The 17,279-nt window shown below is 34.4% G+C and overlaps 2 protein-coding genes across 2 annotated transcripts in view; both read right to left on the bottom strand.

Moving 5' to 3' along the window:
• LOC149780753 (stimulated by retinoic acid gene 6 protein-like) overlaps window positions 1–17,279 on the bottom strand; it is a 205,759-nt gene that overhangs the window by 128,290 nt on the left and 60,190 nt on the right. The window lies entirely within an intron of this gene.
• The window catches only part of LOC149780752 (stimulated by retinoic acid gene 6 protein-like), a 176,746-nt gene continuing 166,991 nt past the window's right edge, over window positions 7,525–17,279 (bottom strand). The window contains exons 15-16 of the mRNA XM_089937823.1: window positions 13,794–13,960; window positions 7,525–11,620 (exon numbers count right to left, since the gene is read on the bottom strand). Of these exons, the coding sequence (XP_089793949.1) occupies window positions 11,325–11,620; window positions 13,794–13,960 (463 nt within the window). The 3' untranslated portion in view covers window positions 7,525–11,324. The remainder of the gene's footprint in view (window positions 11,621–13,793; window positions 13,961–17,279) is intronic.

The raw sequence follows: 17,279 nt of genomic DNA, 5'->3' as shown, positions 1-17,279 counted from the left end.
GGTAAAAGTAAAAAATATCGCAGACGTGTAGTTGTCGTTGACATAATTGTGCATGCAGCATCCGCTGTTATCGATGGAACCGGTGTATTGCTATCAACAATAACAGTGACACCACCAGCAGTTGAAACAATTTGTGTTTCAACTGGAACACCAATTTCTAGTGCTCTTAATATCATCACCAAAAATATATACATGTACAAATACAAAATTGCATGAGTATACAATAAAGTTACATACAGCAACGCTAGCATACGCCAAATTATCTTCGTTGATATCTTCAGACCTTAGCGATGGAACAATATCAGAGACTGAGTTCACATAAATGATAAAGATTTACAACGAAGCAATTACTGTGTCAGAATCTACGAATGATTTAGTAAATCGGGATTTAAAATCATGGGCTTAAAAATAATGTCGTTAATACAACACCGTTGAAAACCACGATAATATCAGCAAGCTCAACCAATCCTGAGTTCAGCGTTAATTTTCCAACTGCAATTCCAGCGAAACAAATGGCACTAGCACAATTAAGAGTTTATCATAGTTTGGCCAAATATTATATCAAATTTATTCGATGTGAAGCAAGCAAATAATTCATTGGTATTTTCGTATAAAAAGTAAACCAGATGGAACTCAAGACTGGATTATTGGGAGTATACCTACGGGTAGTTTTCAAATTGAACATATAAATAATGAATTCCAGCGCAGAATCTAAAATAGATATCACTGTTCACTAACCAACACTATCAGCCGCGAGAGAAATAAATTCGCTAGATTATTCCGTATATATATATATATATATATATATATATATATATATATATATATATATATATATATATATATATATATATATATATATATATCAATCGTCAATCCGAAGTGTCTTAGGATGGCCAGAGATAGCCCCTGTTTATCAAGGGCCATGAAAAATACAACGTGTTGATTTCTCCACGGACAACAGAATATTTTTAGAACTTCCAGAATATCGAAAAAGAAAACCATGGAGTTCTATATAATCTTATAATCTACTTTCATTGTGTCTGATGGTACAAAGCTTCATGTAATTAGAATTGGTTTTTATTGCGATAAGTATAATAATAAAGACGGAATCGTCAAAAAAGATGTTAATGATTTTTCCGACATCAAGTCAGAATACAAACGCGTGCTTGAGCAACTGCAAAATTTATTTTCAAGCGTCACAGAATATTACAGCGGCGATACAAAGCAGCAGATCATCGCAACAATGCAACATTTAAACCCGGTTATATCCGACCTTGAGTCTGTCAATAAAATTATCATTGAAACTGTAACTGACCGTGCTGATAGAGTAGTTCATGTCTCGACAATTAAATAATTATTCCTCGACGCATATGTAATTACAGAAGAACAATTACCAACATTCATAGTACCAGAATTTAACGCAAACGAGCTATAAAAAATCACTTAACGACATTATCAACAAAATATTTCCTAAGATTGTTGCCGCCTGGAAAAAAATAACCCCGACATCAAATATTATCAAACATACCATACATACGGTGGAAGTCGTCATATTTCACCAGGAATTGTTAATATAAAATCAACGATAGCAGTTAATCTTGTATGTGATGCTATCGATGGAAGCTATCAAGTAGATCTTGATAACAGGGATATATTTTATATAAATTCACAACTCAAGCACCCCTTGGATTTTTCATTGACTTAGAACCCATTAATCCATTTTATCTGCGATGTCATAATTCGTTATTGTCACGGATTCATTTCAAAATTACTGACCAGACCGGAAATTTACTTGATTTGCGATATCAAGTTTTAAATAAAAATCTATATTAAGATCGCAAAGATCTTTTCGTAGAGGATTTTGTAAAATCTGTTTCCGAGTCTACGAACTCATAAACAATTATTCCTTGATTTAGTCAAGGGGTATTAAATAATGTATCAACACGTGAGAGTTTTTATATACAACAAAGAGATACTCGAAAGTGCCGTGAGAACAATATTGACAATTCCACGCACAGTAATTATAAATGAATACGGCGATGAAGAATGTTTGTTAACGCAGGAACAGTTAAATGAGGTACAGCGAGAACATATTATTACGATAGTGTGCGATAGATATCAGATTCTAAATTATGCACATTCTTGCATTGAATTTGATCAGCTTAAAAATATTATAATCTGATTCTGTATAAATGTTATTATCAGAATGAATATAAATATCAATGCTAAAATCATTGAATCTTATTCAGAATAAAAAACTAACTTAATAAATTTGATGGGTGTATTACCCATAATTTTTCAGATTATCAAACATTTTCTTGAAATTGATGTACCCCATTATTATTTTGGTACCCAAAATAATAAGAATCTCATCGAAAACAGAAAAACAAAAAATTGCATAATAATAATTTCACAAATACTAAATAAATATATCATAACGGAATTTGTTTTTAATGATTCTCATTCAGATTTCCTAATTTGCTGGGGCAAATGGTACTCAAGCTCGTAATTATCAGTTAGATCTCATAATTTGCTGGGGTAAATGGTATTCAAAATAATAAAAATCTTATACCCTTGACAAGGACAAGGACAAAGGCAAGGCATAATTTTTTTTAGATAATGATAATAATTTCACCATTGACTGTGTCAAGAACAAACAAATATTATAATCTGAATCAGAAGAAATATTACACGCTTTATTATTCGGTGTTAACACCTTCATTTTCACAATTCGTTAACACTTTTACTTTGTTTAGCTGCTACTGACATTGTTTTCACAAACACCTCGATCACTGGTGACAGAGCTTTCTTTTTCACTTTCACCAGTGACATCATCTTTTTCAATTGTCTTACACGTGTTTTCACAATCTTTTTTGTTTCGTTTTCGTGAGATAATGCTGATATAATTTTTCCAATCGTGTCTGCGAATGATACGAATTGTTCCACTTATGTATCTTTGACTGTCGCCAAGGATTGTAACATATATTGTTCAATCAGCTTAATGAATCTGTATTCTGCTGGTAGTGTATATCTATCTTCAAAATTTCGTTGTGGTAATGATTCGAAATCACAAATAATTTTCCCAGTATCAGAAATTTTTATACCAGTATTTTGTGACTTTTTAATTGCATAAATAATAGCATTAATATTTTCGAAATTCATTATATAATAAATAAGGTTAAATTAAAAAATATTTACACAACACATAGTAGCATATATACAGCATTATATCAAGCTATTTACAGCATCATATACAATATTAACCATAGTAGCATATTTACAGCATTATCAAGCTATTTACATCTTTATATACAATCTTATCTAGAGTAGCAAATATACAGCATTATATACAATCTTAGTTCTAAGGACGGCACAACATGTATCAAGCTATTTGCAGCATTATATGCATTCTTAGTTCTAAGGACGACAGAATACATATAGTAGCATATTTAAAACAGTATATCAAGCTATTTACATCATTATTTACAATCTTAGTTCTAAGACGGCACAACATACAAACGGGGTCTTCCAACGTTGAACAGATTTCTGCACACACACACACACACACACACGCCCGGGGAGTGCAAACGAGCACCCACTACGTGCTGACATGGTGGGAGGGTCTACTTTTTCTTTTCAAGTTCGAGCATGGCTCAAACTCCAACGATAATACGGGTCTTACGCGATATCAGCTTACCAATACTTAGAAATCCAAAAGTAGCTCACGCAATGGGCGTGGTTTATTCGCTGTTTGTATTTTTTTCTTGATTATTATCGCTGGCAAATCTAGAGGAAGCAAGAAACCTGACAGATTCAGAAAAATAAGGATAACGTTTCTATAAAAAAAAACCAACCAAAAAACATTCATCAGTAAATAAAAATTATTTATAAGGCACAGGCTCTACCTGACATAGTTATAACTTACTCCAATGACAAAGTCACTGACGTTGAATTTCTCTGTCTTACAGTAGAGTTATATTTCAAAAGTAAGTTATATTTTGCTTGTTTTTCTTTGACAATACCGATTTGGTTATATTAATTACTACATGATGGGAACAAAAGTAACCAAAAACAATGGCCATTCATAAACGAATAAGGTTGTAAAATACAGGCGATAAATTGTTAGTTGCTCTATCTTTACCAGACAGAGTTAACTCCCTTAGTCCAGAGTGTTTGTTTCTAACACAATCGGGATCTACTAAAATATTATATTTTGTTTATATTTCTTCGAATGAGCCGATTTGGTAATATTATTCGCGACAAAGTGTACCGAAGCTGAATAAACATCAAAATATTTACCAGCCGCATTTATTGATTGAAATATTATTTCTTCACCGGTCTCTACATTTGTAGATTTAACCAACCAGGGAAATTTATTGTATTTCCCAGTACCACCAAATTTGCTACTTTTACTCTGTCTGATAGCTCGAAAATCACCCAAGTAATTATATTTCGGATCTGAATTAATATGGTCGATCACAAAACCTTTTTCCATTAGATAATGAAAACATTTATAGATAAATTGTATGACAAACATACATTTTATTCCCCCATCATTGAATTTGAGATAACCAATATTAATGACATTACCGATTGGTTTTCTAGTCGACAGTTCCTGATTACACCATCTCGAGATGCTTCATAACTTTCGATGATGGGATGTTTCACTAATTGATTTTGCCCCATTTTCATATAAAATAATAGCATTTATCTAAATAATTATTTTCAAAATCTGGCGAGTTAGTCTTTAGCGTTTTTTCATGACCTTGTCATTGCCTGCGTTATTTCTTTTCTCATAATATCGTCTTAGCTCTCAGTATTTTTACCACCACACTGCACACAAAACTGCTTTTCTCTCCTAGCCCCAATACCACATTTCAAACACGGTTTTGGTCCTATCTTCGTACGCTTTGTAGGTAAAGTCATATAATTCCTTTACGCAAGTTTTGTTCCAAGGAACTGAAGAACCGATCCTTAGCCAATTACAGTTACTCTTGGTGTCAGTCAATATATATATATATATATATATATATATATATATATATATATATATATATATATATATATATATATATATATATATATATATATATATATAACAAACTGACTACGAACAGTACAAAACTAGTATCTAGCTAGCATAAGCTCTTTCTACTCTTAATGAGTCTTTTTCAAAGGCAAATACAAAACATAGACAAGTCAAATAAATAAAACAGACAAACCGTTGTCTTTGTCAAACTTTACATGACTATGACTTGTTGCGGATGCTGAAATATATTTTATATTGACCTAGAAATCGATGAGCTATAGCGTCATCTGTTATTTTATGTAAATTTATGTACGCGCAAATGATATACTGGATATTTCATTGTTATAGTTTTAATTATAGGTTATTGGGTGACTGATAAGCAAATTTGGAGAATCATTTAAAAGATAATACTTTTTTGTCCCGCCATATGATTTGTATTCTTTATATATATATATATATATATATATATATATATATATATATATATATATATATATATATATATATATATATATATATATATATATATATATATATATGGAAGAGTTTGAGGAATTATTTGCGACTAAATCCTCTAAAGCTGGATTCGATCTTGACAGAAGAACCCCTGACTTGCCGAGGCGAGCTCTGGTTGATCCGACGAATAAAAAAGTCTGATTGAAAGTATTCGTAGCGCAAAGAATAATTTTCGCGACGATGGCGCGGATCACATGTGTTCAACATTCAGAATCATGCGCGACACCGAAGGTGGTATCGATGCTATAATGAATGACCAAGGAGCGGCGACGATCATTAATTATCTCGACAATCAAAGATATCATTTTAGAGTGAAATTGATTGCGAAGCAACACGATACTTGGATTATCCGTGACAAGCGCGACCCTCTCCGTCTTCACACTGAAAATGTTGTTACGTTAAATAAAAATTCCAAACCAGGAATGTTGACTGGTATTGACAAACTATAGTGTGAAGGAGCGTATCCTGCGACCGTAGTTATTTATGCATTATATCCGCTCATTGATAAACATAGTGTTAATATCTATGAAATTTACGATACTAAATTGTGTAGCTGAACGAGTAATGGAACATTTTACAAACGTGATACTTGGAAATAAGCTAACAGATCTATGACTTGAAAAAATACACAAATGGGCTGAATCAGTCAAAGATAAAGGAGCTACAATATATGATGTTGCTAAGTTAGAAAAATTACTAAAATTCCCAATAACGGTAAAAACAATAACAGGAGAAGTATTAAATGAGCCAAAATATGTATAGAAACCAGCTCCGATAAATATCGTTGATCATAATGCGAATGCTTGGACTTCTGCTATAATAATATTTCCAAGAGATAGAACTGTTAAGTTTTATAACTGTGGTATGATCGGTTTTATCCGAAATATCAGTAAAATGGATCCTGTATTCGTGTGGCTGTTTGAAAGTTTAGATGATGAAAACTATGATCAGTTTGTACGACCTAATGAAGATATTTATCGTACAGAAACTCTCCACGAAGAAATGATAAACCTTGCGTTGAAATATACCTATGCCAATACTAAACAATTACTGAGTAATTGTTTCACCGTTCCGTCAGTTTCTGCTCATTTCGCTAAGAAGGAAAATTCATGGAACCCAACACGGTTGGCATTTCTTAAAGAAATACAACGCAGTTGTGTCGAATTCGGACACTGTGGATTGTGGAATACCAGAAACGATTATAAGGATATTATCTCGTTTGATATGGTTGCATGTTATCCCGTAAGTTTTCTCGGTATGGGTGAATGTTCGGAATATTTTAAGCGATTTGGACATCCAACACACGAGATACCGGAGTATCGATTAATGGACCTCTGCCAGATTTTGATACAACTGGATTTACACAAATTACTTCATTCAAGTTTGCCGAAGGTCTTCATCCAATTCTCGCTGTTTGGTTTGGAAAACATTTTAGCGAACGCGGTTTTCTCCATCAGTTTTATTACGGTATATGCTTTATGTAAAAATTTCAATATCGTTGATTGTAAGTGAAGCAACTGTATTATTTAGTCCACAGAAACAAGTCTGGTTACCACACTGAAAGAAGTATTGTGATGACAAACATCCTGATATAACAGACTTTTAGAAAAAAAAATCGCAAAAGATCTTGGCAGAAAAATAATTGGCAAATTTACCCAAGGAGGTTCATATGATCATAAACGAGATTGTACAAGATTAATTATAGATGATGTTGAACTAGATTTTATAATTGTTGATACAACGAAGAGAAACACATTTATAAGTCGAAGTAATGTTAATTTATTGAACATAATTAAATTAGGTACAACTGTGAGTTACACTGATGATGAGTCACTGTACTTTATTCATATAAGATCTTAAATGTTTGCGTACATTTCGATAAATTTATTATCGAAAATAAACAGATTTCCTGATTCCGCGGTTAGAGTCGCCACAGATTAATTTGATATCAATAAAATAAAATACAGGATTGCTAGAACAACTATTTAACGGCCCTGATGCATCATGGGGCGAATGGAGAATATAACAAGAAAACATACTTAGTTATTGTCGACGTTGAAATTAAGGATATTCATTTAAGAAATAATCAAATATCATAATTATCATCAACACCATTCGTATATGATCCTGTGACCAGACATAAGACTGTTTATCTTAATTGAACAGATGGTTCTGGTAAACAACACGTGTGATCGAATTATTTTTTGGACTTGATATAGTTGTGTTAACCGCTACACATAGACTCGCCAGAGAAATGAACGAACGAGGAGTCAAATCTCATACTGATCACAGCTTCTTCCGATGAAAGGAAGATACATGGACTCCTGAACGAATGGGTGAAAAATATATTCCAAAGATTATTATCTGGAATGAAATATGTACAGTGTAGAAGGAGGCATTACAATTATTTCGTGATTGGTTGTTGAGAAAAAATACTACTTTGATAATGTGTGGCGATCATGGTCAACCGCCACCTTTTGTTGGATCATGCACACATAAGTGGCTGAAAAAGTTCGTCGATTATTACAAAAAAATAACCGATGATCATAGAACGCTTGATCCAGAATTAAGAGAGCTTAATCAAACTACAACCAAATAAAATTCATTGTGAAATAATGCGTGATATAACTCCAGGAACCACCATGAATGATTTTTGGAATTTATAGAGATGATCTGATAGTTGTAAGTAGAAAGATAGTTCGTGGTACACTTCAACAACAATTATTTTTGTTACATAAAGACAACTTTTTAAATCTACATGTACCATTGTGTAATCGACCAGCAGTCACTCGACGGCAAAATATCGACGTTGAAATTCCAGAATGCGGTAGCAAACAAAATCTTGTGTTAAATTATATTGTTTTAGTTCATGTGAGTGTTGTTGAGAGCTCGCTAACGATGGACAAAACTCCGTGGACTCTAGGATATGCTATAACGATTCATTCGTCACAAGGATTAACAATTTCTTATACAAATATTTGGATTGTTGATCGTTGTATCGAATGGTCAAACTTAGTTTATGCTGCAGTGTCTCGAGTCAGAAGAATAGCTCAGCTGCGAAGGGTTATTATAGACTTCACAGTAAATAATAATCAAACTACTGGCAATGGTGATGATGTAGTAAGAAAAAAATTAGCTAATTATCAGCAATGTGATAAAAAAATAAGCGCGACATTGATCTCGATGCTGATTTTATCATGACTCTGAAACAACATCAGAATAATCATTGTGCGAGCTGTAACAGAGTAATGTTGTAGCAATATTTAAATAATAATCAAAGACAATTTACCGTAGATAGAATTAATAGTAGTCTTGGTCACATACGCGAAAATGTGATGCCGACCTATCTTGAATGTAATCGACGTCGAGGCGCCAGTTCACAAAAGTGAACGCGGTGGTAATTGTGTGTCTTCAGGAATTACCTGTAATTTTTCACGTACAAATCCACGTTGAGGGGCACTTGAACCGTGTATGTAGATTGCATGTCTACTCGTGGATCTTACCACACTGGAAATTGTATGTGTCATCACACTCCAAATAGGATCAGTTGCTTTTTCTTACCACCTTCAAGTTAACCAGGTTCATATAAATATCTTAGTCACATTACCTAGTACTGGTTGTTATGCGAAGGAGTCCTGTCGTTGTATTTGTGTGTTTTTGTGATTGCATTGATGGGTTTCATAAAAACTGCACGAGTAATTTCATTATTTAACGCAGCTATTGCACTTTGTAGTCTTGCAACCTATTCACGAGATCTCAAATATTTCTGAACTTTGTTCAGGGATATTTTCTGCGGATATTGATATCCAAACAATCGCTCAGCAAGTGTTCAATTAAATCGTTCAACAATTGCCTGATCGCGATGAATTGCTGTATGTCGTCGTCTGATTTTGATGATATGTTTTTTTTTCATCAGAGATGATATTATACCAAGAAATTCCTTAGCAGGATCAACCTGTAGAAACTGTGGCCATCGTAGACCACCATGTGGTCCGGATCCTCGTTGATAAATACGTTCAAAAGCAGATGCAACTTCAGTTGCTGTTTTGGTTGATAGTGGTTCTGATTCTTTATATCTACTTGCAACGTCAACGACAGTTAACGCGTATTTGTATGTGCAGGCTTTATCTCTATCTGTTTTCACAGTATCATGTGGTAAAACCAAAATATCTGTTTGATTAACCTCATTAGAAGTGCTGAAATAAAATGTGTGTACTGAATTTGTTTAGGTGGTGGTAAATATATTTGCCATATTGCCTGTCGTGCTAACCAATTTGAAGCAAAATAATGTGTGACATTTGCTTGTTCACCGAGCGTATAATAATCGCTGCTATACCCCTATAATATCCTCTTGGGTTATAATAAATCGATTCCATAATAACAATAATAATACTCGGTTGATTAATTACCAGCCCCTAATACTAGTTTACCTTTCATCGTGGATTTTACTAGGCAGCTAGCAAGTTTTTCTCTAAGAGATTTTAAAAAGAAACGGGATTTAACGAGTGAATCAATTTGACATCTGCAATATATATCGTTGCTGTAATTCTTTATTTTTATACACTACGTCATGAACGTGACATGCTTGGTCAGTCGCATTTATTTAATACTCTCCAGGTCTTGATTGATTTCGCTCGTCAAGTCGGATATCAAGTCGGGCTCCATGACCACAATAATTATATCCAGGAAGATGTTTTTCTCCTGATTATTTCGTCCATGAAGCTCCTGGTAATTTTCCCAGTGAAGCAGCGATATCACCGCCAGACACTTAGTGTCCGGAGATAAATTTGTATTTTTTGGAACACATTTCACACACTTGCTATTGTTGTTGTTAATTAACTTGTGGGGGTTGGTGCTATACATTGAATACAATTTAGATCCATATTATTTATTATATTTGTACAACATGGATGTCATTTATTTTTCAGCGACATGAAAGCGTGAGCCAGTAAGACATCATCCAGCGCTACCAAATTCTATCAGAGCAATTATCATAGGTCAATCTGGGTCTGGTAAGGCGCAACTGTTGCTTAATCTGATAATGAGATGGCTCACTTGGGGTAAAATATATTTAGTGGCACCATCCGTAGATGATCAGCGATGTTACGATGTGCTTAAAGATTTTAATGAAAATGCAAAATTGTTGGACGAGGATGGTAATGACATCATTGATTTTATCACTGATATTGATGAATCCCCATCTGTAGATGACCTCGATGGATTTATTAATAATTACGTAGTATACGATGATGTGATGCTGGATAAACAATCAAATCCAGCTCGAATATTTTCTCGATGCAGACACAAAAACACAGACGTGATTTATAATACTCAACGATATACACAAATACCTAAAGTGATCAGAGATAACTGCAGTATTTTTGTTGTGTTTAATGGAGTCGATTAACATACTCTGCGAAATATTCATCAGACTTGGTGTTCAGGGGATATGCATATGATTAAGTTCAAAAACTTCTTTTCACGTGCGCAAGCTACCCCAAACGGATTTATCACGATAAATTTACATGATGCTCGGTCGCGATATCGTGTAGGTCTTGATAAAATGTTTAGTTAAGAAACAGCAGCAGGGAGGGTGACGACCAACAATGAGTGTCGGGGTTGGTAAACAAACACGCATACAAATTTGAAAACACAAGCGACAAAGATAACGTAACAAAATGAGTTAACCCAATTAGAGAAAATCGCGGTCAGTTAGAGGCTTCGGTTTGACGTTATTGACCTTGTATTTTCATTTTTTTCTTAGGAAGTTTTATTTTCAAAGAAGACTTGCTCCAAAATTGGACTGTTCTCCCTCCCTGGTACCGTTCTCTTTTTCCCGCTTTTGATTATATAAGTTGTTCTGTAGAATAGTGTACGCTTTGAGCCACATCCTTTGTGCATTGCAGGTTGTCTTGAGTCTTGACGGTCGATTGGGTCGTATTGCACCATAATTAATCGTGTTGTCATCACTCTTTTGATGCACGTGGTCCAGAAGAAGGTCACAGAAGGTCACAAGCACAGGATGCTGGTGCGCTTCTTCTAATCGGAGGAAAGAAATGTAACTTGTGTAACCTGAAAAAAAGGAAATGCAAGTTGTCTCCCATGAGTGTAAGCAAACTACTCTCCAACTTGGGTAGCTAGTCTTGACTAAGAAAACCCACCAAAAAGAGCTTACGAAAGTGGTCTTCATGATCACAACTGTTCCCAGCAACAACAGTTTGGTACAGGAAACAAGAATCTGGCACTAAGGTACTGCAGTCACCTACAGGTAATTATGAAAATCAGTGTTTTAATCTCGTTCTACTCCAAGAGTGGCCGCTCGGGTGGCCTAGTTGTTAGAGCGTCCGCCTTGGATGCGGGAGTTCGCGGGTTCGAACCCCGGCCGAGTCAGAGCAAATACTTAACAAATGGTACAAACAGTTGCCTCGATTGGCGCTCAGCATTAAGAGGTTAGTGTTAGGACTGGTCAACCTGGTGTCAGGATAATGTGACTGGGTGGGACATGCTGCTACGTGTCTGCGGCGTGATGTCCCAGTGCTAGACATCACTATAAACTGTCACACTGCAGACATCCTAGAGATATGACTGAAGAATTGTTTAAAGCTACGTTAAAAATCCAAAATAACACACACACACACACACACATGAGATCTATCCTCGTATTGAAAACACGTGAATGACAGACAAAATAGGAATTTTGATGAAGATATTATAAAAACATACATATGATGGAATAAATTATGTTTCTCTTTATTTTTAGAAGTAACCAATTTGTCCAAAGACTGGTATACCTGATATATTACCATACGGACCACAATATATTTTGGGAAAATCTGCACATCCTAAATAACAGGGGTTAGCATCTAGCTCCCAAGGGAGTGAATTAAATTTGTCAAGCATGCCTTGGCGACGTTCAACAAAGTAAATTTTTTTGCGTCTACGTGCATGTTCGTCCATCCATCCGATCACATTCTATATTACGGTCAGTTTTATTGTTTTAGTTTTCAATTATGCTCAGTTTTACAGTAGTTGCTTTATTTTCTAGCGAAATAAAACGTGGACTCTGCAGTGGGATATTCTTATTGGGATATTTTCAGATAAACTGTGGCCTAAACGGAACATTCTAGTTTATATCGTTTCTAGTCCGAATCTGAATTAAGTATTTGTTTCATGTCTTCATTTTCTCGAGATTTCTATAAAATGCTATTTTTGCCACGACACCTGTGAAGCATTTTAAGTTTCTTACTGTAAAATGTAACTTTAAATACTTTTGGATCAACGTAAATTTTGTGCCATGAGTTTTCCAACGCCACTTATTTGAGTTATTTGGAAATAAAAGTAAATATCGCTTTAACTTCACTTTTAGTTCCTTAATTGGTTGCAGATTGTATGGAGTATACAAGCGATAATGACTAAATCAATCCTTATTATAAACACTTGCATGGTATTTTATTTTGATTCAAAATACATCACTAACTCACTATAAAGTCCTTCATTATAACACGGTTCTTTTCATAAAGCTAATTTAGTCAAGGATCACAATTCAGTATGTAGCAGAAAAGCTATAATTATCATATACTTCATTATAAGACGGTATACTCCATCACTCCCATGGAAAGCGCAATAATAAGAGTACTGCATCGCCAAAAACAAGCTTAATGTATCAGACAATGCGACATTAAGTTAAAGGAGTGAGATTTTGAGATGGTTCGAAGTTTTTTGAGATTTGTCTTCACACTGAGGGATCACAGGCATGTGTCACAAATCCCAAGGCAACAATCTGCTAAAGAACTCAACAAACTCTTCTCCATCTTAATACTTATACGGTTTCCTAATAGACCGAAGAAGTAAATAATGTGAAAATGCTTTATAAAACATTATTTAAATTTATTATCATCATGTGATAACAAAAGGTTTCATGAAAAATGAACAAACTTGTACCTCGAATGCACATAAACAAAATTCTAAATTTTGGCTGTGGGATATTTTTTTAAGAGCAAGATTGTGAGCCAAGTTTATCTTTTACGATAACGTTTTGCTTTACATGAAAACAAGTATTAGGATCACGTCCAAGTCTTTACCTTCAAAATGAATATTTTATTCAATTCTAATCTGCAAATGTACACATGTTTGCATCTACTGATCATGGACATTTCAACAAAATTCCACAATGTATAAAGGAATTCCACCAATTTCAAAATCAATAGAATAACATGCAAAACGGATACATTCGCCATTTGTTTACCTTTATCAAACGATTCATATCCAGGTAAAAGACAACATCTGTCCATTCTGCCAAGGAAAGCTAGACCTAGCAACACACTACGACTGATACGGTACATCAAACATCCAAACAACCCCAGAAAAATATAGAAGAAGAACAAGAAGTATGAAACGTTGTGATATGCCTTCCTGCAAATAAACAAAAGGAATCAATGTGGCAGTTTCTACAAGATAAATAATTACATCTAGCTGAAATGGTTTCACATTATTTTATATTTTTATTTAATTCCGCGATCGGAATTAAAATGTAAAATATTGACAAAAGCTTGAAGATTTCCGCCACTCCTCGAAATATGGCCAAAAATTTTTTTTTTTTTTTTTTTTTTTTTTTTTTTTTTTTTTATAGATTTCATGCATTTTTATAAACATGGGAATAACTTGTTATGAACAGGATGATAAATCTCCAAATTTGTAAACGTTCTTGTCAGAAATATTTTCTGGAAAATTAACTTGGCGGCCACACACATATTTTAGCTTCTCTGCCTAAAAGGCCAAGAAACTAATGGTATAGCCCCATGCCTTTCGTCCGTTCTTCTTTGTGCGTCGTGCCTCATACGTCCGTCCTTCGTGCGTCATGTCCGATGCGTCCGTCCATTAACTATTGCTTCTTACCACTTTCGGAGTCCATGTTTCTTGTCCGATTTCAATAAGACTTGGAATATGGGTTTATATCATCAAAATCTAGGAGGAGTTTGATAATGAGTGAGATTCGTATATAATAATGATCATTTTGTATCTGATTGGCTGCGCGTGTCATCCAAATGAAAGTCAGATTTCTGATCAGATAGTGATCAGACTTGCAGTATGGGCTTATATCATCAAATTCAGGGATGGATTCGATATTGAACAACGAGATCTACACATAATAATAAGATACTTTTACATCCAATTGGCTTAGCTCGTCACCACTCTTTGGGCCCTCTTTCAAGCCCGAATCTGATCAGACTTAAAATAAACCCTTTCATCAAGATCTTGTAAAGTTACCACTTCAAAGGCTATAGTTCTTATCTTGCTGGATAAAATTTCCAATATATCCTTATATCAGTACGATATCGGACCAGTCAAATAATGCAAGCACGCTAATAAAATGATCATGCATCATACTGGCTGAGCTTGGTACCTCTGATAAGCTATGTTTTATCAATATTTTCATTAACGTTTTGGGCTTATAGTCATAAACTTGGCTGGGTTCGAAAATGAGCGAGATCCAAGCATATTAAAATTTAATCTTGCATCTGATTTGCTGACCTTGTTGCCACTCAGTAAGCCATATTTCCGATCCAACTCTGATCACCTATTTTTGGTTTTCATTAAAATAGTTCGTTTATCCTTATGTTTAGCATTGATTTGTATATGAATATCTCGCCAGAATCTCTCTCTCTCTCTCTCTCTCTCTCTCTCTCTCTCTCATCGAGATGGAGATAAGAATGGTATGCTTGCAACATAAATACTGCAACTGTCATCTTGACCCTCCCCCCAATTCCACTTTTCAGCACATAACAGATATTCAATAATTAGGATCAGTTATCGTCAGTAGTTTCACTAGATTTACCGTCTGCATCTACTGTCTACTGTCTTTGCTTATCTATACCACGTGATCAAAGCGTCCATTCGTGCGTATGCAATAAACTATGGTAAACCCTTAGTGCCATATAACGTAGCTTGCTCTGAAGTTATTGCAGTTCTGTTATTCGAAAAACATTTAGATCAAGAATAATCAAATCCTATTACGATCATTTGAACCCGTAAGATAGACATACTGCCTTCATAAGAGACATTATTCTAGTGCAAATGGCTGCTAAAACGTATGATGTTCCAGTTACAACTTTACAAACATAATCTATTCATGCAAATCATTTATCAACCGATGCTGAGATTAGCTATAAATACTTAAGAAAAATTCATTTGGCTTCTGATTAGGTTTTGGACTGTGGTTAGAAAAAGGAAATGCAGATTCAATTACAATCAACGGGCCCCATTAAGCTTTCAGTGATTGTACAACGTTTTAGGCAAATGGCCGGATTTAAATGTTTGCAAACAAAAACCAAAGATGATTGAAATGGCAGTAGGACAAGCAACTGACCACTACGTTCGTGAGTTGTAAATGATTCTACCAAGTATAATCTGAAGGAAAGACGAAATGCAATTTATAATATTGATGAAAATAGCCTACACATGGACCATAAAGCTGCCAAGATTGTTTCAGGATCCAAGTACAAGACTTGGGCAGTTGCATCAGGAAAGTGAGATGCATTATCGCACTCACAATATTGCTTTTACGTATTGAAGAGATCCAAAGGTCAGAGGACATTCGTAGTATAACACTACATATAAAAGGAATTTTGACAGTGAAATGTGTAAATAAGGAAGATTTTATGCATGTTATATAAACGTTTACTTCTAAATCGAGACCCAAAACATTCTTGCGTTGTTTCTTAACTAATTTTTTGTGATAGATATGAATGGACACTCCATCGAACACAATTTAATTCTACCCCGAATGACTCCTCACACATAGGACAGAGGAGAATATTTTGACATATACATTTAAACTTAAATATCACGCTAATCGTTGATCGCATCGAGTCGAAACTGTTAGACATTGCATCAGAATTATGCTAAACAATTCAGTAGTAAATGATATGGGATTCTCAGGTCTACGTTTAAGTTAAGTCAAGTGATCTATATCAGGGTCACATGGGCGTCTTACTTTCATTACACTATTTATTTATTTTACAAAAGTCTTTTTTCTTTCATAAATCAGTATTTTAACTCAACAGTGGCATTTTATACCACTCTACCAAATTAAAATTTATTTATATTTTGTCAAGCAGACTTACTAAATCTAAAATTCGTACCACTTGTTCATTTCCGGTCAAGTCAGACGATATAAATTTTCTGAATATAAACATCGGTTGAATATATAAAGTTTTAATCCCTTTGGAGCTCAAACATATATTGGAGAGTGATAATATGGGTTAATTGTTATGTCTCTTATTTTTGGATAATTACAGGCTGGGATAAGCTGCCTGAGCGTATTTTGTTTTAAAACTCTGATCTATGCTGCCTCGAGGATAAGTTGCTTTCTTCCCAATTGTTCCATTTGCAGGACAGATAGTGAGTACCAAGCAAATATTACAAAGAAGTCAATCATTGAAATTTTACCACATTATTGTTGAATAAAGAGTCAAGATGTTCGCTTCCGTCGTTTAACCAGTTGACTTTGACCCCTAAAGTTAGGCTTTTGCAAGTTTAGTCGGCAACGCGTGCATTAAGTGTGCGACAATTAAACTATTTTACTTCTTTAATGTGTTTATTGGAGACTTTAAACTGGATTACCAAAACGAAGGACAATGTCATATAATTACATATGAGAGGTCGTATGATTGACGCCAAATTGCTCACAGTATATGATTTTTATCAGCTGTCTTGGTGCCCCAAGACCTAT

This window comes from Sinohyriopsis cumingii, chromosome 16, assembly GCF_028554795.1.
Source record: "Sinohyriopsis cumingii isolate HCF-2022 chromosome 16, ASM2855479v2, whole genome shotgun sequence".
In the NCBI taxonomy this organism is placed as follows: Eukaryota; Metazoa; Mollusca; class Bivalvia; order Unionida; family Unionidae; genus Sinohyriopsis; species Sinohyriopsis cumingii.
This window is presented reverse-complemented; position numbering and strand designations above follow the sequence as displayed.